General features: G+C 38.8%; 1 protein-coding gene across 5 annotated transcripts in view; it reads right to left on the bottom strand.

Moving 5' to 3' along the window:
* LOC105498260 (ASH1 like histone lysine methyltransferase) overlaps positions 1-27323 on the bottom strand; it is a 232084-nt gene that overhangs the window by 105522 nt on the left and 99239 nt on the right. For 3 of the 5 annotated variants that reach the window (XM_071083894.1, XM_071083898.1, XM_071083903.1), the window contains one exon: positions 16658-16759. In XM_071083894.1, the coding sequence (XP_070939995.1) occupies positions 16658-16759 (102 nt within the window). Of the gene's footprint in view, positions 1-12383; positions 12426-16657; positions 16760-19632; positions 23441-27323 lie in introns of those variants that run through there. The other 2 variants (XM_071083912.1, XM_071083917.1) reach the window with 2 other exon arrangements.

The raw sequence follows: 27323 nt of genomic DNA, 5'->3' as shown, positions 1-27323 counted from the left end.
TAGATGTCACTTATTTTCTTTCTTTTTTTTTTTTTTTTTGAGATGGAGTCTTGCTCTGTCGCCCAGGCTGGGGTGCAGTGGCCGGATCTCAGCTCACTGCAAGCTCCACCTCCCAGGTTTACGCCATTCTCCTGCCTCAGCCTCCCGAGTAGCTGAGACTACAGGCGCCCACCACCTCGCCTGGCTAGTTTTTTGTATTTTTTTGTAGAGATGGGGTTTCACCGTGTTAGCCAGGATGGTCTCAATCTCCTGACCTCGCGATCCGCCCATCTCAGCCTCCCAAAGTGCTGGGATTACAGGCTTGAGCCACTGCACCCGGCCTATTTTCAAAATTAACTTCATTGTGGTAAAGTACCACATAACGTTCAATGCATGTTTTTTATACATACATTTTTGAGTTTTGAAAAATTTACCATGTAGCCATCATGATAACCAATATATAGAACATTTCTGTCACCCTAAAGTTATTGTGTGTCCTTTCCAAGAAAATAAATTGTCTATCATCCACAGCCTCAGAGAAGAAACAACTGATCTGCTTCCTATTATATATTAAGTTTGCTTTTCTAGAAGTTCATATAAATGGAAAGACAGCTTCATTCACACAGCATAAATCTGAGAATCATTCACATTGCCGCATTTCTTTTTACTGTTCCTTTTTACTATTCACATAATTCTTTTTACAACTGAATTAAATGAATATACCGTAATTTCTTTACACATTCACCTGGAAATCTGTGTTGTTTCCAGTTTATAGCCATAAAGAAAAAATATCCTATGAACATGTGTGCACATGACACTTTGTTTAAACATATTTTCATTTCTCTTGGGTCAATACCTAAGACTAGAATTACTAAATCTTTTTTTTTTTTTGAGATGGAGTCTCGCTCTGTCACTCAGGCTGGAGTGCAGTGGCGTGATCTTGGCTCACTGCAACCTCTGCCTTCCGGGTTCAAGTGATTCTCCTGCCTCAGCCTCCCGAGTATCTGGGACTACAGGCACCTGCCACCATGCCTGGCTAATTTTTGTATTTTTAGTAGAGACAGGATTTCACCATGTTGGCCAGGCTGGTCTCGAATTCTGACCTCAAATGATCCGCCTGCCTTGGCCTCCCAAAGTCCTGGGATTACAGGTGCGAGCCACTGCACCTGCCTAGAATTACTAAATCAAGTAAATGTATGTTCAAGAAATTTTTCCAAAGTGATTGTTCTATTTTATCGTCCCATCATCAATGACTGAGTTAAAGATCCTATACATCCTTACCAAGACTTGGTATTATCCAGTCTTTTAAATTTTAATCATTCTAGTGGGCGTGTTCTCATTTATAAATTTAATTTGGATTTCCCTGATGTTGAGCATATTTTCATGAGCTTATTGGCAATTCATATGCATTCTTTGGAGAAAATTCTATTCAGATATTTTGCCAATTATGTTAATTGGGTTCTTTCACTTTGTGGCTTACATTTTCATTTTCTTAAATAATATTTTCTGTTTGTTTGTTTTCTGAGATGGAGTCTCGCTCTGTCACTCAGGCTGGAGTACAGTGGTGTGATCTTGGCTCACTGCAACCTCTGCCTCTCGGGGTTCACAGGATTCCTGTGCCTTAACCTCCTGAGGAGCTGAAATTACAGGTGCCTGCCACCATGCCTGGCTAATTTTTGTATTTTTAGCAGAGATGGGGTTTCACCATGTTGGCCAGGGTGGTTTTGAACTCCTGACCTGACCTCAAGTGATCCACCTGCCTCAGCCTTCTGAAGTGCTGGGATGACAGACATGAGCCACCACAACCAGCCTTGTTTGTTTGTTCTTTAAAGGGACAGAGTTTCGTTCTGTTATCCAAGCTGGAGTGCAACAGCAGAATCACAGCTCACTGCAGCATCAACCTCCTAGGCTCAAGGGATTCTCACACATCAGCCTCCCACGTAGCTGGGACTACAGGCATGAGACAGGACACCTGGATAATTTTTCTACTTCTTTTTTTTTTTTTAGAGACAGGGTCTCACTATGTTGTCCAGGCTGGTTTCCAACTCCTGGGCTCAAGTGATTATCTGGAGACATCCTCCCTAAGTGTTTTTTGTTTGTTTGTTTGTTTTCATAGAGACGGAGTATTGCTTCAATGATCCTCTGGCTTCAGCCTCCCAAAGTGTTGGGATTACAGGCATGAGCCACCAGGCATAAGTCTAGCCTTAAATAATGTTTTTTGAAGAACAAAAGTCTTAAAGTTTGATAAAGTCAAATTTTTTTAAATGGTCCTTGCTTTCTATACTATTTAAGAAATCTTTGACCACCTCTCAAGGTCTTAAAGATTTTTTCCTATTCTTCTAAAAGTTTTATTATTTCCAAAATTTCATAGGGGTGTATGATCTTTTTTGATTTAAATTTTTCATGTGGTATGAAACAAGGTCAGTGATCTTTTTATTCCATAAGGATATCCAGTAGTTACGGCACCATTTGTTGAAAAGACTATCCTTGTCCCATTGAAATAGTCACATTTGTCAAAAATCAACTGAAAGTTAAGGGAGTTTCACTCCTGTTGCCCAGGCTGGAGTGTAATGGCGTGATTGCTGCTCACTGCAACCTCCACCTCCCGGGTTCAAGCAATTCTCCTGCCTCAGCCTCCTGAGTAGTTGGGATTACACACATTCATGCTCGGCTAATTTTGTATTTTTAGTAGAGACAGGGTTTCGCCATGTTGACCAGGCTGGTTTTGAACTCCTGACCTCAGGTGATCTGCCCACTTTGGCATCCCAAAGTGCTGAGATTACAGGCGTAAGCCACTACACCCAGTCTGAATTTCATTTTTTAATAATTTAAAAAAAAATAAGAGATGGGGTGTCTATGTTGCCCAGGCTGGTCTTTAACTTCTGGGCTCAAGTGATCCTCCTGCGTGGCCTCCCAAAGTGCTGCAATTATAAGTGTGAGCCACCACACCTGGCCTCTATATAAATTTTAGAATCAGTCCGCCAGTTTATATTAAAATCCTGTTGCAACTGCATTGAGTCCACTGACTATAGAGTGATCTGGAGAAAGGCGACATCTCAACAATAATGAGTCTTTCAAAAATGTCTCTGACATATCTCTCTTATTCTTCAATTTTTCTCAAAAAGACTTTGTATTTTTTTATTTTAATTTTTTGTGATTTAATTTTAATTTAAATTTGTGTGAGTACATAGATGTGTGTGTGTGTGCGTGTATTTTTTTTTCTTTTTTCTTTTTTTTTTTTCCCCCAAGGGACAGGGTCTCACTATGTTACCCACACTGGTCTGAATCTCCTGGCCCCAAATAATCTTCCTGCCTCAGTACTCCATGTTGTCAGGACTACAGGTATGAGCCACTGGGCCTACACTGTACTTTTTTTTTTTCTTTACTAGAGACAGGGTTTCACCGTTTGGCCAGGCTGGTCTCGAACTCCTGACCTCAAATGATCCGTCTGCCTCGGCCTCCCAAACTGCTGGGATTACTGTGAGACACTGCACCCGGCCACTGTACTTTTTATTATACAGATCCTGTACATGTTTTTCTAAATTTATCATTAAGACTTTAATGGCTTTTAATACAACTGTAAATAGTATTATTTATATTTCAATTAATTAATTTTTTTTTTTGAGACAAGGTCTTGCTTTCACCCAGGCTGGAGTGCAGTGGCATGATCTCGGTTCACTGCAACCTCCACTTCCCGGGTTCAAGCAATTCTCCTGTCTCAGCCTTTCAAGTAGCTGAGGGTACAAGCATGCGCCACCATGCCTGGCTAATTTTTGTAATTTTTGTAGAGATGGGGTTTTGCCATGTCGCCTAGACTGGTCTGGAACTTCTGGGCTCAAGCGATCCACACACTTCTGTCTCCCAAAGTGTTAGTATTACAGGTGTGAGCCACCACACCTGGCTACATTTCAGTTTCTAATTGTTCACTGTGTATAGAAATACAATGATTTTTATATGTTGAGCTTAAACACACAGAAATTGTATTGTTAAACTCATTTATTAAGGTCCAGCAACTTTTAAACAAATTCTTTGGGAATTTTCTGCAAGTCGTATTATCTCTGAGTAAGATATTAAGACTTCCCTACAATGTTGAATAGAAGTAGTGGACATCTATAACTTTTCCCCAATCTTAGGGAGGAAGCATTCAGTCTTTCTCCATTAAGTATTAGGTTAGCTGTAGGTTTTTCTGCAAACACTCTGTAATGGATTGAGCAAATTCTATTCTAGTTTCTAAGAGCTTTTTTTAAAAATCATGAATGGATGTCAAATTTTGTCAAATATGTTCCCTTAATCTACTTAGACAACTAGGTGATTTTTCTCATGTACTGTTTTTCTTAAAAAATATTAATTGATTTATTTGAGACTGGGTTATGAGACTGGCTAATTTTTGTATTTTTGTTAAAGACAGGGTTTCACCGTGTTGCCAAGGCTGGTCTCGAACTCCTGGGCTCAGGCAATTCGCCTGCCTCAGACTCCCAAAGTGACAGGATTACAGGAGTGAGCCACCACACTCAGCCTTGTTACTGCTTGTCTTTTGGGCATAAACCATTTTACCTGGGGTGAGATGATATCTCATTGTAGTTTTGATTCGCATTCCTCTGATAATCAATGATGTTGCGTACCTTTGCCTGTTGCCATTTGTAGCATCTTCTTTTAAGAAATACCTCTTCAGTCTTTCGCCCATTTTTCGAACGGATTATTAGACTTTTACCTATAGAGTGGTTTGAATTTATATATTCTGGTTATGAATACTTTGTTAGATGCGTAGTTTGCAAATATTTTCTCCCATTCTGTGGGCTGTCTCTTCAGTTTATTGATTGTATACTTTGCTGTGCGAAGCTTTTTTACTTGATTTGATCACATTTATCTATATTTGTTTGGCTGCCTGTGCCTGTGGGGTATTGCTCATAAATTTTTGTCCAGACCAATATCCGGGAGAATTTTCCCAACGTTCTCTTATAGTAGTTTCATACTTTTGAGATCTTAGATTTAAGCCTTTCATCCATTTTATTTTATTTTATTTTATTTTATTTATTTATTTATTTTTTTTAGACGGAGTCTTGCTCTGTCACCCAGGCTGGAGTGCAGTGGCCGGATCTCAGCTCACTGCAAGCTCCTCCTCTCGGGTTCACGCCATTCTCCTGCCTCAGCCTCCCCAGTAGCTGGGACTACAGGCACCCGCCACTTCGCCCGGCTAGTTTTTTGTATTTTTTAGTAGAGACGGGGTTTCACCGTGTTAGCCAGGATGGTCTCGATCTCCTGACCTCGTGATCCGCCCGTCTCGGCCTCCCAAAGTGCTGGGATTACAGGCTTGAGCCACCGCGCCCGGCCCTTTCATCCATTTTAATTTCAGTTTTTGTATGTGCTGAGAGATAGGGGTCTAGTTTTTCTTTTGCATATGAATATCAAGTATTCCCAGCACTATTTATTGAAGAGATTTTATGCTCTTGGGACCTTTGTCAAAAATAAGTTCACTGTAGGTGTGTGGATTTGTTTCTGGGCTCTCTCTCTTGTTCCACTGGTCTATGTGTCTATTTTTGTGCTAGTACCATACTGTTTTGGTTATTATAGCTCTGTAGTATAACTGAAGTCAGGTAAAGTGATTTCTCCCTTTCAGCTTAGAAATAAGTTTGGCTATTCTGGGCTAATTTTCATTTTTCTTTTTGTCTTGTTGTTGTTGTTATTGTTTTGAGATGGGTCTTGCCAAGGTGCTCAGACTGGCCTCAAACTCCTTGGCTTAAGCAGTCCTTTCCCTGCCTCAGTCATCCAAGTAGCTAAGACTTCAGGCATAGGGGTGCCACACCACCCAACTTTCACTTTCTTCTTTTTTGAGACGGAGATTTGCTCTGTCACCCAGGCTGGGGTACAATGGTGCGATCTCAGCTCACTGCAACCTCTGCCTCCCAGTTCAAGCAATTCTCCTGCCTCAGACTCCGAAGTAGCTGGGATTACAGGTGCGCGTGACCATGCCCAGCTAATTTTTGTATTTTTTTAGTAGAGATGGGGTTTCACCATGTTGGTGAGGCTGGTCTCGAACTCCTGACCTTGTGATCTGCCCACCTCGGCCACTGAAAGTGCTGGGATTACAGGCGTGAGCAACTGCGCCCAGCCCACTTTCTTCTTTCTAATGCGGGTTTTACTTGCTCTTCTTTTTCCAGCTTCTTAAAGGTGAGAACTTGGGCCACTGACTTAGATAGATCTTTGGTGTTTAATAATCTCAGCTATAAATATTCTTAGATTATCCCACAAATTTCTATGTGTTTTCATTTTTATTCATTTCAAAGTATTTTCTAATTTGATTTTTGGGAATTCATCTTTTACTTATGAATTATTTAGAAGTGCATTATTTAATTTCCACATACTTAGAGAATTTCGTAACTTGTGTTACTGAATTCTAATTTAATTCTATTGTAGTCTGAAAATATATTCTGCATAAGTTTAATCTTTTAAAACGTATCGAGACATTTGATTACCCAGAATAGGATGGTATCTTGGTATAATTCCATATGCACTTCAAAAGAATATGAGAAAAATGTGTGTGTTTTTTGTTTTTGTTTTTGTTTTTGTTTTTTGAGACAGAGTCTCGCTCTGTTGCCCAGGCTGGAGTGTAGTGGTGCGATCTCGGCTTACTGCAAGTTCCGCCTCCCGGGTTCACACCATTCTCCTGCCTCAGCCTTCTGAGTTGCTGGGACTACAGGTGGCCACCACCACGCCCCAGTTAAATTTTCTATTTTTAGTTGAGATGGGGTTTCACCATCTCTACTGCTATTCCCAATTTGTTCAACTGCTGTTCCCAATTTGTTCTTTATGAGACTCTATCCCATGTATATTAGCCCTCTTGATAATGTACCAGAGATCACTAAAGTTTCATTCATTTTTTTAGTCAATTTTTTATTCCATTCTGTACTTCATTTTGGATAACTTTTATTTGTATTCCTCCAAGTCTAGTAATCTTTTCTTCTGTAGGATCTAATCTGCTGTTACATCATTTAGTGAAATTTTCATTTCAGATATTGCATTTTTCATCTATAGAAGTTGCATTTGATTTTTTTAAAGAGATGAAGTCTCCATATGTTGTCCAGGTTGCAGAACAGTGGCTGTTCACAGGTGCAGTTATATTATACTACATCCTTGAACTCCTAGCCTCAAACTATCCTCTTTCCTCAGCTTCCAGAGTAACTGGGACTACACGCACACACCACCATGCCTGGCGGATTTTTTAATATCTTTCGTTTCTATCCTATGTTCACATTTTCCTTTAAATTATCAAAAATAGCTCATTAAGTATCAATTATACCCCATGTTATTTCTGTGGCAGTTTCCACTGATTTTTCTTCTGCTGAGTCATATTTTCTTGCTTCTTGGCAAGCCTATTAATTTTTTATAGGATGCTAGATAGTTTAATGTTACATTGTTTGGATTTTGTTGTCTTCCTTTAAAAATTGTTGATGTCAAAAAAACTGGAACATTTGTACACTGTTGATGGGAATGTAAAATGGTACACTATTGTGGAAAACAGTAGGGCAATCCATCAAAAAATTAAAAATAGAATTACCATATAATCCAGGAATTCCACTTCTGGGTATATACCAAAAAGAACTGAAAGCAGGGTCTGGAAGAGGTATCTGTTCACCAGTGCTCATAGCAGTATTATTCACAAATGGCCAAAAGTTGGTAGCAACCCAAGTAACCATTTATAAACCAATAACAATAAACAAAATGTAGTAAAAGATACAAAGGAATATTATTCAGCCGTAAAAGGGAAGGCAATTCTGACACATGCTAAAAAATGGATAAACCCTGGCTGGGCACGGTGGCTCACGCCTGTAATCCCAGCATTTTGGGAGGCCAAGGCGGGCAGATCACCTGAGGTCAGGGGTTCGAGACCAGCCTGACAAACATGAGAAACCCAGTCTCTACTGAAAATACAAAATTAGCTGGGTGTAGTGGTGCATGCCTGTAATCCCAGCTACTTGGGAGGCTAAGGTGGGAGAATCCCATGAACCCAGGAGGTGGAGGTTGCAGTGAGCCAAGATCTCTCCATTGCACTGCAGTCTGGGCAACAAGAGCGAAACTCCATCTCAAAAATAAATAAATAAATAAACCCTGAGGACCTTAAGCTAAGTTAAGCAAGCCAGTCATAAAAAAACAAACACCGTATGGTTCCACTTTAGCGGGCGATCGACAGAGACTGAAGGGACAGGGGAATATGAAGTTCTTATTTAATGGATATAGAGTTTCAGTTTTGCAAGATGAAAAAATTATGGAGATTGGTTGCACAATAATGTAAATGTACTTAACACTAGTGAACTAACTGTACACTTAGAAATGGGGAGTCTAGGCCAGGCGCGGTGGCTCATGCCTATAATCCCAGCACTTTGGGAGGCCAAAGCTGGCAGATCACCTGAGGTCAGGAGTTCAAGACCAGCCTGGCCAGCATGACAAAACCCCGTCTCTACTAAAACTACAAAAATTAGCTGGCATGGTGGCGGAAACCTGTAATCCCAGTTACTTGGAGGCTGAGGCAGGAGAATCACTTGAACTTGGGGGACAGAGTTTGCAGTGAAACGAGATCATGCCACTGCACTCCAGCCTGGGAAACAGGAGCACGACTCTGTCCGAAAAAAGAAAAAAAAAAAAAGAAACGGGGACTCTAGCTCTGTCTCCTAGGCTGGAGTGCACTGGCATGATAGCTCACTGCAGCCTCCGCCTCCCAAGTTCATACGATTCTTCTGCCTCAGACTCCTGAGTAGCTGGGACTACATGCATGTGTCACCATGGCTGGTTAATTTTTATATTTTTAGTAGAGATGTGGTTTCACCATGTTGGCCAGACTAGTCTTGAACTCCTGACCTCACAAGATCTGCCCGCCTCGGCCTCCCAAAGTGCTGGAATCACAGACGTGAGCCATCGCACACGGCTTTAGAAATGGTTAAGACAGTAAATTTTTTTACTCTGTCACCCAGGCTAGAATGCAGTGCCGTGATCTTGGCTCACTGCAACCTCCACCTCCTGGGTTCAAGTGATTCTCATGGTTCAATCTCCCGAGTAGCGGGGATTACAAGCGCCTGCCATCACACCTGGCTAATTTTTGTACTTTTAGTAGAGACAGGGTTTTGCCATGTTGGCCAGGCTGGTCTCGAACTCCTGACCTCAGGTGATCTGCCCGCCTCACCCGCCCAAAGTGCTGGGATTACAGGTGTGACCGACAGTGCCCTGCCGGTAAATTTTATATTATCTGTATTTTGCCACAATTAAAACAAAATTTTGTTTTTTCACAATTAAAATGTTTTTAAATGTTGAACTTTGTTTTAAAAATCAGTTACTTGTAGAACAGTTTGACAGTTTGATTCCTCGAACCCTGTTTTAAATCATTACTAGGGTCTAGTGTAATCTTCATTCCAGAGATACTTTAGTCCTGCTAAGGTGTAACCTTTTTTTTTTTTTTCTTTTTGAAACAGGGTCTTGCTCTGTTGCCCAGGCTGGAGTGCAGTGGCGCGATCTTGGGTTCACAACCTCTGACTCCTGGGTTCAAGCAATCCTCCTGCCTCAGCCTCCCAAGTAGCTGGGACTACAGGTGTGCGTGACCATGTCTGACTAATTTTTATGTGTTTTTAGTAGAGATGGGGTTTTGCCATGTTGGCCAGGCTGCCCTCAAACTCCTGGTCTCAAGTGATCTACTCGCCTTGGTCTCCCAATGTGCTGGGATAACAGGCGTGAGCCACCATGTCTGGCCAAGATGTAATCTTTATGGGGGCCTTCACAATTGTCCCCAAGGACCCTACAGTTGGTAGTCAGAGTTCAAATGTCTCATGCCACATGTAAACCTTAGGAATTTTTCATATACAACTCCCTAGTTTTTCTTAGGGCATTTTTTTGGAGTTTCACTCTATGCGAGGAGGGACTAGTACTCAGCAAAGATTTAAGACAACTCATCACATGTGGCTAAACAGACCAGGCAGGGTGGCTCACGCCTGTAATCCCAGCACTTTGGGGGGCCGAGGCAGGCAGATCATCTGTGGTTAGGAGTTCAAGAACAGCCTAGCTAACATGGCAAAACCCTGTCCCTACTAAAAATAAAAAATTAGTCGGGCATGGTAGCTCACACCTATAGTACCAACTTCTGTGGAGGTTGAGTCAGGAGAATCACTTGAACCCAGGAGGCGGAGGCTGCATTGAGCCATGATCATGCCACTGCACTCCAGCCTGGGTGACACAGCAAGACTCCGTCCCATAAAAAAGAAAAAATGTGGCTAAACGCCTTTGCAATCTTTTTTTTATGTTTTACCACTATACCCTGTCTCCCTTGTATATGACCTAATTCTCATTCCATACCCTCATAATAATGGCAGAAGGGCCAACAGTAGCAACAGTAACAACAGAAGTTACCATTTATGGCTGGGTGCAATGGCTCACGCCTCTAATCCCAGCACCTTGGGAGGCCAAGGCAGGTGGATCACCTGAGGTCAGGAGTTCAAGACCAGCCTGGCCAACATAGTGAAACCCCATCTTTACTAAAAATATAAGAATTAGCTGATGTGGTGGTGCACGTCTGCAGTCCCAGCTACTCGGGAGGCTGAGGTAGGAAAAACACTTGAACCTGGAAGGTGGAGGCTGCAGTGAGCCGAGACTGCACCATTGCACTCCAGTCTGGGCAACAGAGGGAGACAGCATGTCAAAAAACAAAAAAAAGGCCGGGCATCGTGGCTCATGCCTGTAATTCCAGCACTTTGGGAGGCTGAGGCGGGCAGATCACAAGGTCAGGAGATGGAGACCATCCTGGCTAACACAATGAAACCCCATCTCTACTAAAAATACAAAAAGAAATTAGCACGGTGTGGTGGCAGGCACCTATAGTCCCAGCTACTCGGGAGGCTAAGACAGGAGAATGGCGTGAACCCAGGAGGTGGAGCTTGCAGTGAGCTGAGATGGCACCACTGCACTCCAGCCTGGGCAACAGAGTGAGACTCCATCTCAAAAAAAAAAAAAAAAAAAAAAAAAAAAAAAAAAAGAAGTTACCATTTACTCAAAAACTAATTCAGTGATAAAAATTTCCTATCCATTTATTCTAATTCCCACTAGTCTGCAAGATAAATAGAAGTAGCCTCATGTTACAGATAAGAAAGCAATGGGTTTAATGGTTTACGTAACTTCCGTAAGGTTACACAATATTGCTAAATGTGAATCAACTACATCTAAGTCAAAGTACATAGTTTTCCTATTACATCAAAATGCCTTCTCCTCTTCTCCCACTTACCTCTTTAGTCATGGCATATATATGATGTTTTTTAAGCCTCAATACAAAGTTTATGGAAGCATTTTCTGATTAACTTTCCATCATTTCAGCATTCAGTTATGTGTAGAATACTACTATACAGGCCAGGAGTGGCAGCTCACGCCTGTAATCCCAGCACTTTTGGAGGCCGAGGTGGGCAAATCACTTGAGGTCAGGAGTTCGAGACCAGCCTGGCCAACACGGTGAAACCCCATCTCTACTAAAAATACAAAAATTAGGCGGGCATGTGGTGGCACGTCCCTTTAATCCCAGCTACAAGAGAGGCTGAGGCAGGAGAATCGCATGAACTCGGGAGGTGGAGGTTGCAGTGAGCCGAGATCGCGACACTGCACTCCAGCCTGGGTTACAAGAGCAAGACTCTGTCAAAAAAATAAAAATAAAAATAAAAATAAAAAATAAATTTCTATAAAATCACTAGCATATTTTATTGTTGCTCTCAAGATAAACTGATCTTAACATAAGTTCCTTGGTATTAGGGAATGTCTCTTATAGTCTTTTGGCTTAATATAGTAGTTGAATTTGGTAGCCTGAATATAGTAGTTGCTCAATAACAAAATTATAAAAGAACTACCTCTCTCATCAATGTAACAGTATTTGTAAACCAACTATAAAAAGATTAAATGATTCTGTGAAACACTATTGAAGGGCTTTACATTCTCTAGAATGTGAAAATTACCATGGATTTGGATCCTAATTATAAAAATCTTCAGTTACATCAAATACCTGAGAAATGAGCAGACAGACATAAATATCTTAAAAGCTACAAATACTAAAAAAAGACCTCTCTAACAGAGATATAAACTTTAACAGAGTACTTGCAAATACTCATTTCAGAAATGAAAAGCTATCCTCATATTACATCCTAAAGACCTAATAAGATATTTAAAATCTCCAGAAAAGGCTTAGATTTTACTCAGCAATAATAATTTTGTTACTATGGGCTTCTGATATGCATAACAACAACTACAGCTTTCAGTAAAATCATATACCGTTAGTATATTACTGCTTTGGATTTATCTCAAAAACAGGGAATTCAGTTCAAGGATGGGCCTTGAGGCATCTTATCCAAAATGCAAATTGCTTTTTGTTTCTACAGTTATTTACATACCTCGGTTTACTAAACAGATGGTTTCTGGAGGTATGGTGTTCCTTTGACTATACCTAGAAGGTTAGGATATGATTCCAGTTTACTTCTTTGCCTTTAAAAACTGCAAAATAAAGGCTGTCATTCCCTGTGTTGCTACAATACATGAGAACGCTAGGTTAACCAAAATTGTGAATATAGTGATTTTGAAAGCTCAGGTTTATATTTAACGACGATTCCCTACAGTATTTGCATTTGGTTCTGCAATGCAACTGGGAAGACTACCAACCTATGACAAATTTTATTTTAACTTTTTTCTGGGTCTGACAAGCAATATAAATCTGTAGGAGAGGCAGAGAATTAGTAAGAGCTTGTGGTCAGGAACTCCATTTTCTTGCTCCCTCCAAAGCCAAAACTAAAACAAGAAACTATCCTTTTCTGTGATAGGTTTATATTTTATTTTCTCCTACACTGTTAAGTGTCACCTTTTGGGGGTTCCAACTTTATGCATGGAAATCTGATGTGGCCTTCTGTTCTACTAGAGTCCTAGGCTCTGTCTTTTGTCTCTTGCAGCTGGATATGTTCCAATTACCAAACTCCCAGCCACCAGGGATCAAGCAGATGTCAAGCAGCTCTAATGCTCTTTATCTCTGTTGAACTGAACTTTCTGAAGTTTCTGGTTTCCTATTTAGTTACTTCAAAGTTCTGTCATCCTGTAAGAAATGTTGTCCATGCATTTTTAGGTTTTAGATAACAAGGTGTTTGTTTGCTCTGCACACCTAATCTACCACATTGCTGGAAATAAAGAGCTCTAATTTATTTCAATGCTACCTGAATTTTAAGTCTCCTTTCCCTCTTTCAAGCTCCAAACTTTCACATTCTCAGACTATTTTTTCTTATCTTCTCAGTCATTTGACACTTTCTGATCGAACTCTTTTTGACCTCTTTGTGACATCTAATGTTGACTAATCTGTTCCACTCTGAAGTCTTGTTCAGGCTTCTGTGACATATACGGTTTGATGTTTCGTATTTAAGTCTCCTTCGCTAAACATCTTTTCTTCCACTTCCCTCTGAAATGCTCAAGTTTCTTAGGTCTCTGTCCCCGTCATCTCACTCAACACGTTCTCCCTGGGTGATCTCCTTCACTGCCAAATTCAAGTTCATATATATACTGTTAGATATCTACCACAGATGTCTCTCTCTCAGTATAAACCACTGCTTCTAACAGCCTATTCAATATCTCTACCTAAATAGGCTAAAGACAGTCCACATTTAATATATCCAAATCTGAAGCCATTATCTACTCTGCCTGCATGCATCTGTCACACTCCATTCTTCATATTGTAACGTTGTAGCATTTTTTAAACATATACATATGATAGACTATATTATTACTTACAAATATTTGCTATCCAGCCCCTACTGCCAAAAGGATTTTACTTTCTAGTCCCATTGACACAAGACTTAACGACATGACTTGCTTTGGCACTGAAACTGAGAAGTAACATTTAATGTAGAAATTTTAATAGTCAGTTAGTGCTTTACTATTGCCCTTTCCCCTCTACCAGAAGACAAGCAACATTCCAGGTACAGGTTCTCTGTTGGCCGGGGTCCTAGAGGCAAGGCAACATGGAGTGGACTCTTGATGGTCACACAGCATGAACAAAAAATAAGCCTTTGTTGTTTTAAGCCACTGAGATTTGGGGATCATTTTTTTTAACACTGTAACACCTATCCTATTCTTACTGATAGAGCATATCAAATAATTTATCGTCCTTGTTAGAAATTGTTCAGTAGTTCCCAACTGCATATACAATGAAGTTCCAACTCCTTTGAATGAAAAAAAATACCATATATGATATAGTCCCCATTATTACTTTTACAATCTCCTTTTCCAACCACCATCATCACTACTTATGTACATTAGTCATATCCAACAGTGGGTTATTCTTCAAAAACACTATGCTATTTCACGGTTTTCTAACTTTCTTCGAAAGTGCTGTTGTTACTGTGCTAAACACATTATTACCCTTTACATTGTCCCACTTGCCTACTTAAGTAAATTCAATATATAGTAGTGTGTGTGTGACTTATTCAGTGATATCTTCTTTAGTCATTTCAAGTGGTTAGTGCTTGAATTTCTCTGTGTCATAGCATTTTGTACACTGTCCTGTTACAGAATTTAATACATTGTTTTTCATTGAATATGTCTGAATTATTGAAGGCAGTAACTTAATCTTATTCATGTTTGTATTCCCAGTGCTCACTATTCACAGCAACCCTCAACAGAAATCTAATTCAATGAACAGAATAGTCTCATTGCAAAAGAAACATTGTAAATTTAGATATTCTTTCTTTTGTTTACAAAAGTAAAACATTTTGGTGATTTTCAACACTGATATGTCCCTTATCAAAATCTCATTCACTTGTTCAGGGGTTGATGAACTTTTTTTGTAAAAGGTCAGAGAGTAAATATTTTAGGCTTTTGAGGACATATATAATGCCTGCCTCATATTCTTCTTCATCTTTTCCCCATAAGCCTTTAAAAACCTAAAAATAATTTTTAGCTTGAGGGCTACACAAAAACAGGCCTTGGACTGCATTTGGCCCATAGCTGTGTTTCCTTACCCTGGTCTAGATAAACATAAGAGAAATTAAGTCACTTCTTGTTAGACTATAAAAGTCTCTCCATGGCAGTATAAAAACAAAGCACCAAGAGAGACACAACTGTCACTGCTGCCAAGCGGACAACTGGACTAACAAAGAGCTTCTAAAGATAATAATCAACTAAATTAAATAAATACCATACTGATACAATTTGAAAGGCCTTCTACTTCTTCAAAGACCTAGAGATAGAAAGGGAGGAGATAATGTCACTTCCTTGTTTAAGTTTCCACAACTTCCAACTGTGTTTAAGACTCTACATCACTAGTTCTCTACTACGTTTCCAGCCTCATATTAAAAAACCATCTTTGGCTGGGCGCGGTGGCTCATGCCTGTAATCCCAGCACTTTGGGAGGCCGAGGCAGATAGATCACCTGAGGTCAGGAGTTCGAGAGCAGCCTGGCCAACATGGCGAATTTTAGTCTCTACTAAAAATACAAAAAAATTAGCTGGGCATGGTGGTGGGCACCTGTAATCCCAGCTGCTCAGGAGGCTCAGGCAAGAGAATCACTTGAACTCAGGAGTCAGTGGTTGCAGTGAGCCGAGATTACACCACTGTACTCCAGCCTGGGCAACAGAGGGGGACTCATCTCCAAACCAAATAACCAACCTTCTTTAGTCTGACCACACTGGCTTTTTGATTTATTTTCCTGAACACTCTAAATTCTTTTTAATATATTTCTATCTGGAATTAATCTATCACTCTCCATCTCTCCCAGTAAAATTAATAAATTTTAAAAAATCATTCCTTACTCTTTCACCATCAGGAAAAGGCAGAAGACAGGTATAAATCATCCTTTTTTTTTTTTTTTTGGTAAACACACAAACTATCCATAAAAAGAAAATTGGAAGCATACCCTAAATTGCTGTACAAATTATACAAATATGTTATATATATTAACGGGTTATAAATATATAAATATTAGCAATTAAGAAGTTTAAAAATAACTATTAATAGAGGCTCTCAATTATTTTGTATATCCCTAGAAATTTGTGAATGCTACTTTGAAAATCACTAGTTTACTAAACAATTTTTTTTTTTTTCCACAGAGTCTCACTCTGTCACCCAGGCTGGAGTGCAGTGGAGTGAGCTCCGCTCACTGCAACCTCTGCCTCCCAGGTTCAAGAGATTCTCCTGCCTCAGCCTCCCAAGTAGCTGGGATTACAGGCACACGCCACCATGCCTGGCTAATTTTTGTATTTTTAGTACAGATGGGGTTTCACCATGTTGAACAGGGTGGTCTCGAACTCCTGATTTCAGGTGATCCACCCACCTCAGCCTCTCAAAGGGATGGGATTACAGGCATGAGCCACTGCGCCCAGCTTTAAGCAATTTTATATACATCTAAATCTTTATTAAATAGCTGTAATCCACACTCCCCTATTATTCCCAACACATACTTTTACTTTAATTTACTTTAATTCAACTTTGTAAAGGGGAAGATGACTACATTGTTTCAATGTACATTACTGATTCTCACATATGAAGTCTACTGTTTCAACTCCTTTGAATGAAAAAAAAATACCATATATGATTCAGTTCCCATTATTTTTTCTACAATATTATAACTCCTTATTCACAAATAACAAATGGGAAACTATCTTGAAAATCTGGTAAAACAAATAGCACTAGCCTGTTGAAGAAGTACTCTCAGATGAAGACCTTTTCCGGGTAGGGCTACAATTTGTGCTCTCTGATGGCCGCTGGGAGGGTTTATCAGATGTTGGCTGGGAGCCTGGAGAAAAAGAAAGATAGAAATCATAGGAAAATCCAAATCTAAAAATAATGCGAAACCATCTTTTGTTAGAACTTGTTACAGTTTAGTTGCTGCCATTGTCATTCCCTGTAACAATATGACTTGTAACCTGACATTAGCAGGAAAATAAGCAGAGGACAAACCACACTATATGTTGTTGTCAGAAGTTCACAGGTCCTATATACATAATTTCTCCTGTTACATTAACAGAGGAAAAATTAATTTTAATGGAAGAATAAACAATATATGATTTAGCTTTCATGTGTTACTAGCACAAAACATTATTTAAAATATTAATAAAAATTACTAACAATATTTTAACCAAATCTGTTCTGGATTATTAAAATTCATCATATAAACTGACAAAATTTACAATGTAATTTATCAAACAGTTGATGTGAGGGCCCATCGCAGTTGCTCACGCCTGTAATCCCAGTACTTTGGGAGGCTGAGGCGGGCGGATCACAAGGTCAAGAGTTTGACACCAGCCTGGCCAACATGGTGAAACCCTGCCTCTACTAAGAATACAAAAACCAGCCGAGCATGGCGGCACATGCCTATAATCTCAGCTACTCAGGGAGGCTGAGACAGGAGAATTGCTTCAACCTGGGAGGCAGAGGTTGCAGTGAGCTGAGATCGCCCCATTAGCCTGGGCAACAGAGCAAGACTCTGTCTAAAAAAAAAAAAGTTGATGTGAGAAAAGCAGGTCCAACCTGAGCACTTCATTTAAGAGAATCAGAGGTCCTCTTAAATGTAAAGGATCAAGCCAGGCGTGGTGGCTCATGCCTGTAATCCCAGCACTTTGGAAGGCCAAGGTGGGTGGATCACCTGAGGTCAGGAGTTCAAGAACAGCCTGGCCAACATGGTGAAACTCTGTCTCTACAAAAATACAAAAATTAGCCAGGCATGATGGCAGGTGCCTGTAATCCCAGCTACTTGGGAGGCTGAGGTGGGAAAATTGCTTGAACCCAGGAGGTGGAGGTTGCAGTGAGCTGAGATCGCCCTATTGCACTCTAGCCTGGGCGACACAGCAAGACTCCATTTCAAAAAAAAAAAAAAAAAGAAAAAAGAAAGAAGTAAAAGGCTCAAACCTTAAACCCACACATCCTATCTAATTCACAGAAATTATTTTCAGATTCTATGTTTTTCCTCCTTTTGCAAATTCTAGAACACTGATAATTTATCCATGAAATAGTCTCTTTTAAAGCTATACACTTAAGGATCCTTGGCTATATACATAAAAGCTTATGAAGACAAAGAAACTCAATTTCCTTTCAAAAACTTTCATACTTTTAGCAAAACCCCAAATCTATACAGCATAATACATCACCTGCTCAAAAGAAAAGTATGTTCTTGTTGTAAGATTACTTTCCTGAATAAAATATACTTGATTCTTATATTGGATTCCTTATAATCTAAAATGCCAGCTATTAAGAGTTGATAATGAATGTCTACCTCATGTTTGTCAAAAAACTAGTAATCTGAAATGCTTATTTATGGGAAAAAATTATAAATAAAAAAACTTACATGTAACTGGAGCCACAAGAGGTACAAGAAATCAAAAAGCTGAAGATTTTCAAGATCTGCCTCTAAACGAAAGTTAACTCCTAAAAGAAGATTTGATTAATTCTCTGAAGGACAACTTTAGGGTCAGAAGAACTGAACAGAGCTAAGGTGCTATTTCCTTTTCTCTAAGAGAAATAGAACATGAGCCTTGTTTTAATTAAGTAGCATCTTAAATCACATTGCTGTAAATAGTCTTTTAGCAGGATATGGGAAACACTGCTCAGGTGAGATGTAAGACTATATGCTGTCATTCAAGAGTAACAGGTTACATTTTTTTTAGAAAATTGATGTGATAGTACGTTCTACTTCTGAAACACAATGATGACTGATGTAGACCTATTCAAGAAGCAAGATTGTTTATTGCTGAATCTTAACAACAGATATGAGACAGATTTTTAAATCCAACAGTATAATAAATCACCCTCGAGTGTGGTTGAGAGATTTCCACTAAATAACTGAATATCACAATGAAACATCTAAGAAATAAAAAGCCCAGGCATCAGTGAAGACATAACTTTAAGTATTAATACTGAAAACTTCATATACGGACAGATACATATTTCCTACCCAACACACAGTCAAGACAGAAGACAATAGTGGTCAAGAAGCCTAAGATAATAGTCAACTCTATCACCATTCCTGATCGTGGATTAAGTACTAAGAAAAGAGGGGTTTGAAGGCACTTTTTTTCTTTTTGGGAGATGGACTCCCTCTGTCTACCAGGCTGGAGAGCAGTGGTACAATCTTGGCTCACTGAAACCTCTGCCTCCCGGGTTCAAGTGTTTCTCCTGCCTCAGCCTTCTGAGTAGCTGGGATCACGGGCATGGGCCACCATGCCCGGGTAATTTTTGTATTTTTAGTAGAGACGGGGTTCCATCATGTTGGCCAGGCTGGTGTCGAACTCCTTACCTCAAGTGATCCGCCCGCCTCAGCCTCCCGAAGTGCTGGGATTATAGGCACGAGCCCCTGCGCCCAGCCCTAAGAGCACTTTTATATAAAGTCTTTTCTCTCAGTCATAAACTAACATTTATTAAGTGAGTATAGTTTATATGCTTGGTACTATGCTAGATACTGTGAAGGTAGGGGGAAGAAGTCTACAAACGGTGTAATGGTCTCTGCCCTCAAGGAGCTTATTAATCATCGTGTATATCATCAGGAATTACATTTTAGGTGACACTTGTGCCATCCATTCTTGAGTTCCATCTTCAGTTCTTAGGCTATTTAGTAATGTTTCCTAAATTTCTTGGTCATCTTCAAGAAAGTCTTGATGAAGGCTTCAACTGTACCTTTGATCATCAGGATATCCTGAGAATCACCCTGCCTGGCCTCACCAACCTCAGGGTAAAAAGAGGGTACAGGCACATTCTTCAAAGCTCCTTCTTATGGTGGCATCTGGAGTTTCAGAGGAGGCAGTGGGAGATGGGATGGGGGTCAGATCCATGGAGATCATTATTGGCAGCATTGTACAGCAATTCCTGAGAAACTGAAACAATTGAGAGAGAGATGGCTTATTTAGCTCACTTAGCTTCCGAGCCATTTTTCATTTCCTGAAAGCAATGGAAGCCAGCAGCCTATTCTTAGGACTTAACGGAAGATTTGAGTAAAATTTAATTCAGGAAGGTTCTCATTTTTCATTTTTAAAAGTTTGAATTCCCTGTTCATACAGAGCAGAGCTATTCTTAACAATATTCCATATTTAAAAAGAATAAAGCTGTATTCTTGAGATACAGATCTCTAATGCTTGGTAATCATCAGCTCTAGCATCTCATTTCATTTAAAAGCAGTGTTCACAGAAGCAGTAATAAGACGAGGATAACTGAAAAAACATTACTTGATGATATAAAGCAACCAAGTTTAAGACTGGAAAGTGATGCTATCACTTATGTACAAGAAATAGCAACCAGTTAAAGATGTTCAAAGTATGGTAAAATTGGCCTAAGGGTAGGAATCATATGAAATCTGCAAACATTATCTGTAACGCTGCCAGGAATATACTGTTTTATAAATGCCAATTTGCAGTTGGGCTTCCAGGAAGAACCAGATAATGCCCAGAGAACTACTATGTCCACTTCAACAGAGACCAATATACATTTATGTGTCCAAACCTAAAATATAATGCAGAGCAGAGTTGAGTGTGATATGGTGTTCAGTACATGGACTATGGAGTAAAGCATCCTGGATTTGATTCCTGGCTCTGCTACAAATTAACCAAAGAAAATCTACAAAAGTAAATGTGCCTGGACTTTGGTTTAATAAAGCTAAGTTACAGCATTGCTGTCAGTCCCAAAATGAGACAATGTAATCAAAAAATAATTTTATAAAATTCAAAATGTTTTATAAATATTAGTGACTATTACGTATTAATTGACTCCTAGGTTTATCATGGAATTTTTAGACAGGCAGGTGCAGGAGCTCATGGCTGTAATCCCAGCACACTGCTAGGCCGAGGTAGCCAGGTTGCTTGAGTTCAGGAGTTCAAGACTAGCCTGGGCAATATGGCGAAACTAGTCTCTACAAAAAAACATAAAAATTAGCTGGGCATGGTGGCGCATACCTGTAGTCCCAGTTACTTGAGAGGCTGAGGTGGGAAGATTGCTTGAGCCCAGGAGGTAGAGGCTTCAGCGAGCTGTGATCGCACCACTGTACTCCATCCTGGGCGACAGTGAGACCCTTGCCTCAATAATAATAATAATAATAGAAAGAAGAGCACTGAGTTATATCCAGGAGGGAGCTAGAACTAACCTATAACATCAAGCATTTACCTTAAACATAGAGTGAATCCAATTAAGAAGTACTACTCATATAGGTACCTCCGGGGCTGGTAGGTACTTGCAGGGTAGAAAAAAGTTACTCTGAGTAAATCTTCTAATTCACTGACTCTTCGCCATAACTTTTGCAGAGTATGCCCAAGAGATGAGTCAGAACCAGAAGATGTCTGGCTTTCTGCTCAGTTTTTTCCCAAGGGAGAAAGTAGTTTTCTGCTTCCCCTACTTAGCTCTTTCTCTTGCTGTCTCCATCATGTGACAAATGTTTGCTCATGTCTCAAGAGTGGCCATTTTAGATCTGCCTGGAAGGATGTGTGGAGGCTCCCCATTCCACAAAGGACAAGGTTTATATGAATTCTAATTCAAGAAAATCTGACACTTCCTCAAAGCATACACATAGAGAACACAATTGTAGATATCAAAGAGTTCTCATCATTTTTCATTTCAAAATACTATAAAGCAGAATAAGTACTTCAGAAGTGAATAAAGACTACAAATAGGAATTCCTCAGTTCACAATATTACTGGGTAGACCAGCACTGTGTGTCTCATCATGCAGATGATGACAACTTCAGAAATATGTTTAGAAATTATACACACATAAATGCAGGAAGTAGAAATTACAGGTAAGCTGCAAAACAAAAACAAAAACAAGGACCTAAATAAAATTGGATTTCAGAGTAAATATAAGTAGATTATTAAGGGAAATACTTTTTCGTCAGCTGGAAATAAAGGCCCTCATGTAAACAAGGCAGACTACTACTAAGGAGGAAGACAGAAAAAGAGAATACAATACATCGGAATAATACAGAGAAAATTAAGAATTAAAACCAAACTTGCAAATGTGAAGGAACATTGGAAGTGGTTTTAATTATAGACTCTCTGGATTTTATTTGGCCAGTATTTGATGAACTTTTGAAGATAAAGACAGGATTTACAGAAACATTTTTGTCAATTTAAACAAGAGGGGAAAGGTAGTACTTTTACAGCAAAACCGTAAGATGAAATCAGGAATACAAACTTGAAAGTTGAAAAAGGGAAAAAAAGAACGTAACTGTATCATAAAGAAATAAGATTATGAAAATCTTTATAATAAACACAAAATGAGCAGAAACCAAGAATCTGTTTTCAAATTGATTTGCCACAAAAAACCTTGATTGACATTTCCAGTGGAGGAACTAAAACAAATCAAAGATATATAAAAAATGCTACTTTTACAGATGCCTGAGTGTGAAGACAGAGTAAAACAGGCAAAGATAGCAGAATATATAAAATTCTCACTGATTAATAGTGTCTGCAGTGGTGGAAGCATCCCAAAGAAATCATGAGAATAAAGATTCAACTAACTACTCACTGAAGCCCTGAACATCCTAGCCTAGAAAAACAAGGAATTTCCCTGGTGTCAAACACAAATTAGCAAAAAAAATACAGTGAATTAAATCAATAGTTGGTTGGACAAAACATATGTTTCTTTAGCCTAAGTTCACTATTAAAGCTTTTATAACTTAATATAGTATGAATTTTAGTCACTCTGTTTGGAGACCAACACTAAAGACACAAGTAACTAAGAAATCATTTGTATGAGTGGAATGTTTGATGTTTGCAATGTTAGAAGTATCTTTGGGTGAATTATGGAAAAATAGATTAAGTATGCTAGTTTGGAAGAATGCTACGCAGTAGTCAGTTCTAAGATATTATCAATTTTAAAATAATTTTAAAAGTTTCTAACATTGAAATTGTTCCTTCCCACCAAAATTAAAACGTTATAAAAGTTTAGTTTTAAAAAAGATTCCTCCTCTTTCATTATTTGTATGTCAAAGCTACTTGGGAATGTGTGTTAAACAATGACTGAACCAAAATTGGTTGTAATAAAAATGGCTATCATAGTAAAGGAATATGAACATAAAACACCAAACTATTTGAAAACTTCTGATCAAGTTTTTTTGTTCCCAGATTCAAGTTCTGAATCCTTTGGTATGGTTCACAGTTGATAGCCGCCCTTGGAACCTTCTTGTGAACGAGCTGAATGCTAAGGTAAAAGCTGGGTCCACAATAAAAACAGCTGTTTTCAATTGTGGGAAATACAGAAAGCAATACATTTTATCTGATGCACCAACTAAATGCACTACAAGAGAGTACGACTCAGAGCCTGTTCTGGCCATTTTTAAGCTAAAAAGTCTGTGTTTTGGCCAGGTGTTGTGGTTCACGCCTGTAACCCCAGCACTTTGGGAGACCGAGGCAGGTGGATCACAAGGTCAGGAGATTGAGACCATCCTGGCTAACATGGTGAAACCCTGTCTCTACTAAAAATACAAAAAATTAGCCGGGCATGGTGGCGGGCACCTGTAGTCCCAGCTACTTGGGAAGTTGAGGCAGAATGGCATTAACCTGGGAGGCGGAGCTTGCAGTGAGCCAAGATAGCACCACTGCACTCCAGCCTGGGCGACAGCATGAGACTCTGTCTCAAAAAAAAAAAAAATCTGTGTTTTTCTCTAGGCTATTTTTCATAATGCCCAAATGACATCATTCACTGAAATGGAATTACTCTGGAAATTCCCATAACTGCACTAACCACACCACAATCAATTTTCTGCTTTCATCTCTATATGTTCACACTTCATTTATAGGCATATCTTATTTTCTATTGTGTTTTAAATCTTTTTAAAATTGATACATAATAGTTGTACATATTTATGGGATACATGTGACACTTTGTTACACGCCTAGAATGTGTAAGAATCAAGTCAAGAGTATTTTGGGTATCCATCACCCTGCGTAACTATGATTTCTATGTGTCAGGAACATTTCAAGTCCTCTCTTCTAGCTATTTTTGAAATACACAATATAGTGCTGTCACTTATAGTCACCCCACCCTGCTACTGAACATTTGAACTCATTCCTTCTAACTGCTGCATATGTGTGTCTTATCAACAGCACTAGAGAAATTGTTTGAAGTCAGTATATTCTCATCAAAGCCTATACCCCTCAGTTAAAGAGAACAAAACTCAGTATTCTTTGCTTCAATCTCTATGCTTGTACAGTGAATATAGTTTTTCCAAAAAAAAAGGGTTTAATCCTTATTCTTGGAGGACAAAATATTCATCACTGAATGCACCAAAGAATGTATGTAATTTATATGTAGTAAATCATTTACAATAACGTCCCATTGTCTGCTTATGCTATGACTTCTAAGCTATAAATCCTAAATGAAAATACTCCATTCTACTGCTCTGCCAATTTCAGAATCCAGGTTTGTAAGTTCTATCATGTGTAGCCAGCCATGAGTCACATATGCTGAAAAACAGGGATGAAATAACTGACATTCCAGGTCAGAAACTCTTGCTCATGAGACCTATTTCATGTCTACCTAACATATATACATAAATTAAATAGAATCACTATTAGGATTGGGAGAAACCAGGAAACCTGGCCTTACTTAAGTGTGTAATTTTACTGTAATTTCACTTGCATCAAGCTGATTTTATAGCTGTTAGTCTGTACAGTACAGAATAGTATATAAGTTAGAAAAATAAGCTAACTACCACAGGCACATAATTTATAAAAGTGATTAGAACTGTTATTCATCTTAAGGCTTCATAAGATTTAATTTTACAGTGAATATACTTGTTTACTTTAAGAATGCTCAAAGTGGTAAGTCAGTTTGATTCCCCATTTTTGAAACAAAGAGAGAAAGGTTAAATGCCTTGGTCCAAGCTACACATGCCAGTGTCCCTAATTCGGTTTCATTTATTTTTCTTGAAATTTATATCAACATGATTTATCAAATATGCCTGTTTTACCCCCAATCAACACTTATGATGAATCCACTCAATACAAATAGTAAATAACCTTTATTTCTTATTTCATCAATTATCAGTTTGAGATACGTTTTACTTAACAGTTTGTATTCTGCTTTATTAAAAAACCTCATCATTCTGGAATAAATTTAGATTTACAAAAGTTACAAAGATAGTACAGAGAATACTCACATGTCCTTTACCCAACATCTCCCAATGTTAACATCTTACATAACTATAGTACATTTGTCACAAGCAAGAAATTAACATTGGAATAATACTATTAACAAAATTCCAGACTTTGTTTAGATTTCGCCAATTTTTTTCCACTCTTGTCCTTTTTTCACTGTCAATCTGGGATATCACATTGTATTTAGTTGTCATGTCTCCTTAGTCTTGTCTTCTCTCTGTAAAAGCTTCTGAGACTTTCCTTGTTTTTTCAGGTCCTTGATACTTTTTAGTACTGGTCAGGTATTTGTAGAATGCCCTTTATTATTATTATTTTTTTTTTTTCTGGTTAGACTTAACACATTCTATCAGCGAGTACATGATATCACCATGCCTTATCATTGGTGAAGTTAACCTTGAACTTGGTTAAGGTGCTGTCTGCCATGCCTCTTCACTGTAAAGTTACTGCTTTTCCCTCTTCATACTTTGGTGTTCTTTAAAAGTCAGCAGTCCAGCACACATTCAAGAAGAGGGAAATTAAGTTCTACCTCCTGAAAGTGGTGATCTACATTTATTGTTTGGAATTTTTCTGTAAGGAAGATTTGCTTCTTTACTGCCAAGTATTTATTTAGTCAATCATTTATTTATATCAACATGGATTCACAGATATTGACTTTATTTTTTAGGTTATAATCCAATACTCTCATATTTATTTTGTTGCTCAAACTGTCCCAGCTCAGACCACTGGGAGACATTTCAGGATAATAATTTCCTGAAGGTGATCAACAATATTATAATACCTATTATACAGTAGGTAGTTTTTGGAGCATTTTAACATGATACCAAATGTAAAATGAATCTATCTTCAATTTATATATGGAAAAAAATCAACTGAAGACTGAGAAGATCAATTAAAAATCATACGTAGTTATGCATTTCTTAAACCTTTATACTTCAAAAAACAACCTGACATCACAGATTGAGAGAATGTAATTACATCTTCAATGGAATGCTACAGAATAACAGAATGTCATTGTAAGGAAAAAGCAAATAATAAACCAGTTAGAAGTGCTACACAAGAAAACATTGAGGAAAAAAACAGCAAAATGTAAAAGTGTAAGAATTTTAATTGTCTGTATTTCCTAACTTCCATTCCTCAGCCTCCAGAAATCTAACATTTGCCACTATACAAATGGCTCTCAGACACAAGACAGACTAACTGCCAAAGCCAATCATCTACTTTCAGTACTTACCTAACCAGTCTCCCATAACACTTGATACTCTTTTTTAAAATTATTATTATTTTGTTTTTTTGAAACAGAGTTTCGCTCTTGTTGCCCAGGCTGGAGTGCAGTGGTGTGATCTCGGCTCACCGCAACCTCCACCTCCCAGGTTCAAGCAATTCTCCTGCCTCAGTCTCCTGAATAGCTGGGATTATAGGCGCGCGCCACCACACCCGCCTAATATTTGTATTTTTAGTAGAGATGGAGTTTCTTCAAGTTGGTAAGGCTGGCCTTGAACTCTCAACCTCAGGTGATCTGTTTGCCTCAGCCTCCCAAAGTTCTGGGATTACAGGCGTGAGCCACCACGCCCAGTCACTTGACACTCTTGACTATAAACTCACTTAAGAAACCCACTGAATTCACCATAAATATTGTCATTCCTTCTCATAGCCTTAATAATCACGTATCTAAAATTATCTTCAGGTTTGACCTCTCTTTTGAGAAATACACTGGATTCACCATAAATAAATATTGTCATTCCTTCTTATAGCCTTAATAATCACGTATCTATAATTATCTTCAGGTCTGACCTCTCCTTTGAGCTACAAATCCATCTGTCCTACAAAACAGGCTTGCAACTCAAATGTATTACCTATTTCCAACCTTATCCTTTTGCATACCTCATTTCACTTAATCATATCATCTCTACCTTGGCTCAGAGCCTCATAATAAGAGCCTCACAATATTCTGTGGGAGCTGTTTCCAAACTGATCTACCTGATCTCCTTTCACTAATCCATCTATCACATCGCTGTCAATGTAATCTCAACAAATTATTCCCCATGTTAAAACCCTTAACTTCTCATACCTTATAAACTCTACACTCTTGGGAGTCTCATATAAACAAGGGCTTTATGATCTGCCTATCTTTCCAGTCCCACCTCTTGGGTACCATATCAAACCATTAATACTTAACTAAGCACAGTAATACATCCCCATGCCCTTGAAAAGCTGTTATCTATTGTA

The sequence above is a fragment of the Macaca nemestrina genome, chromosome 1 (genome assembly GCF_043159975.1).
Source record: "Macaca nemestrina isolate mMacNem1 chromosome 1, mMacNem.hap1, whole genome shotgun sequence".
NCBI classification, from domain to species: domain Eukaryota; kingdom Metazoa; phylum Chordata; class Mammalia; order Primates; family Cercopithecidae; genus Macaca; species Macaca nemestrina.
Note: the sequence above shows the minus strand (reverse complement) of the source record. Positions and strands in the feature narration are given on the sequence as shown.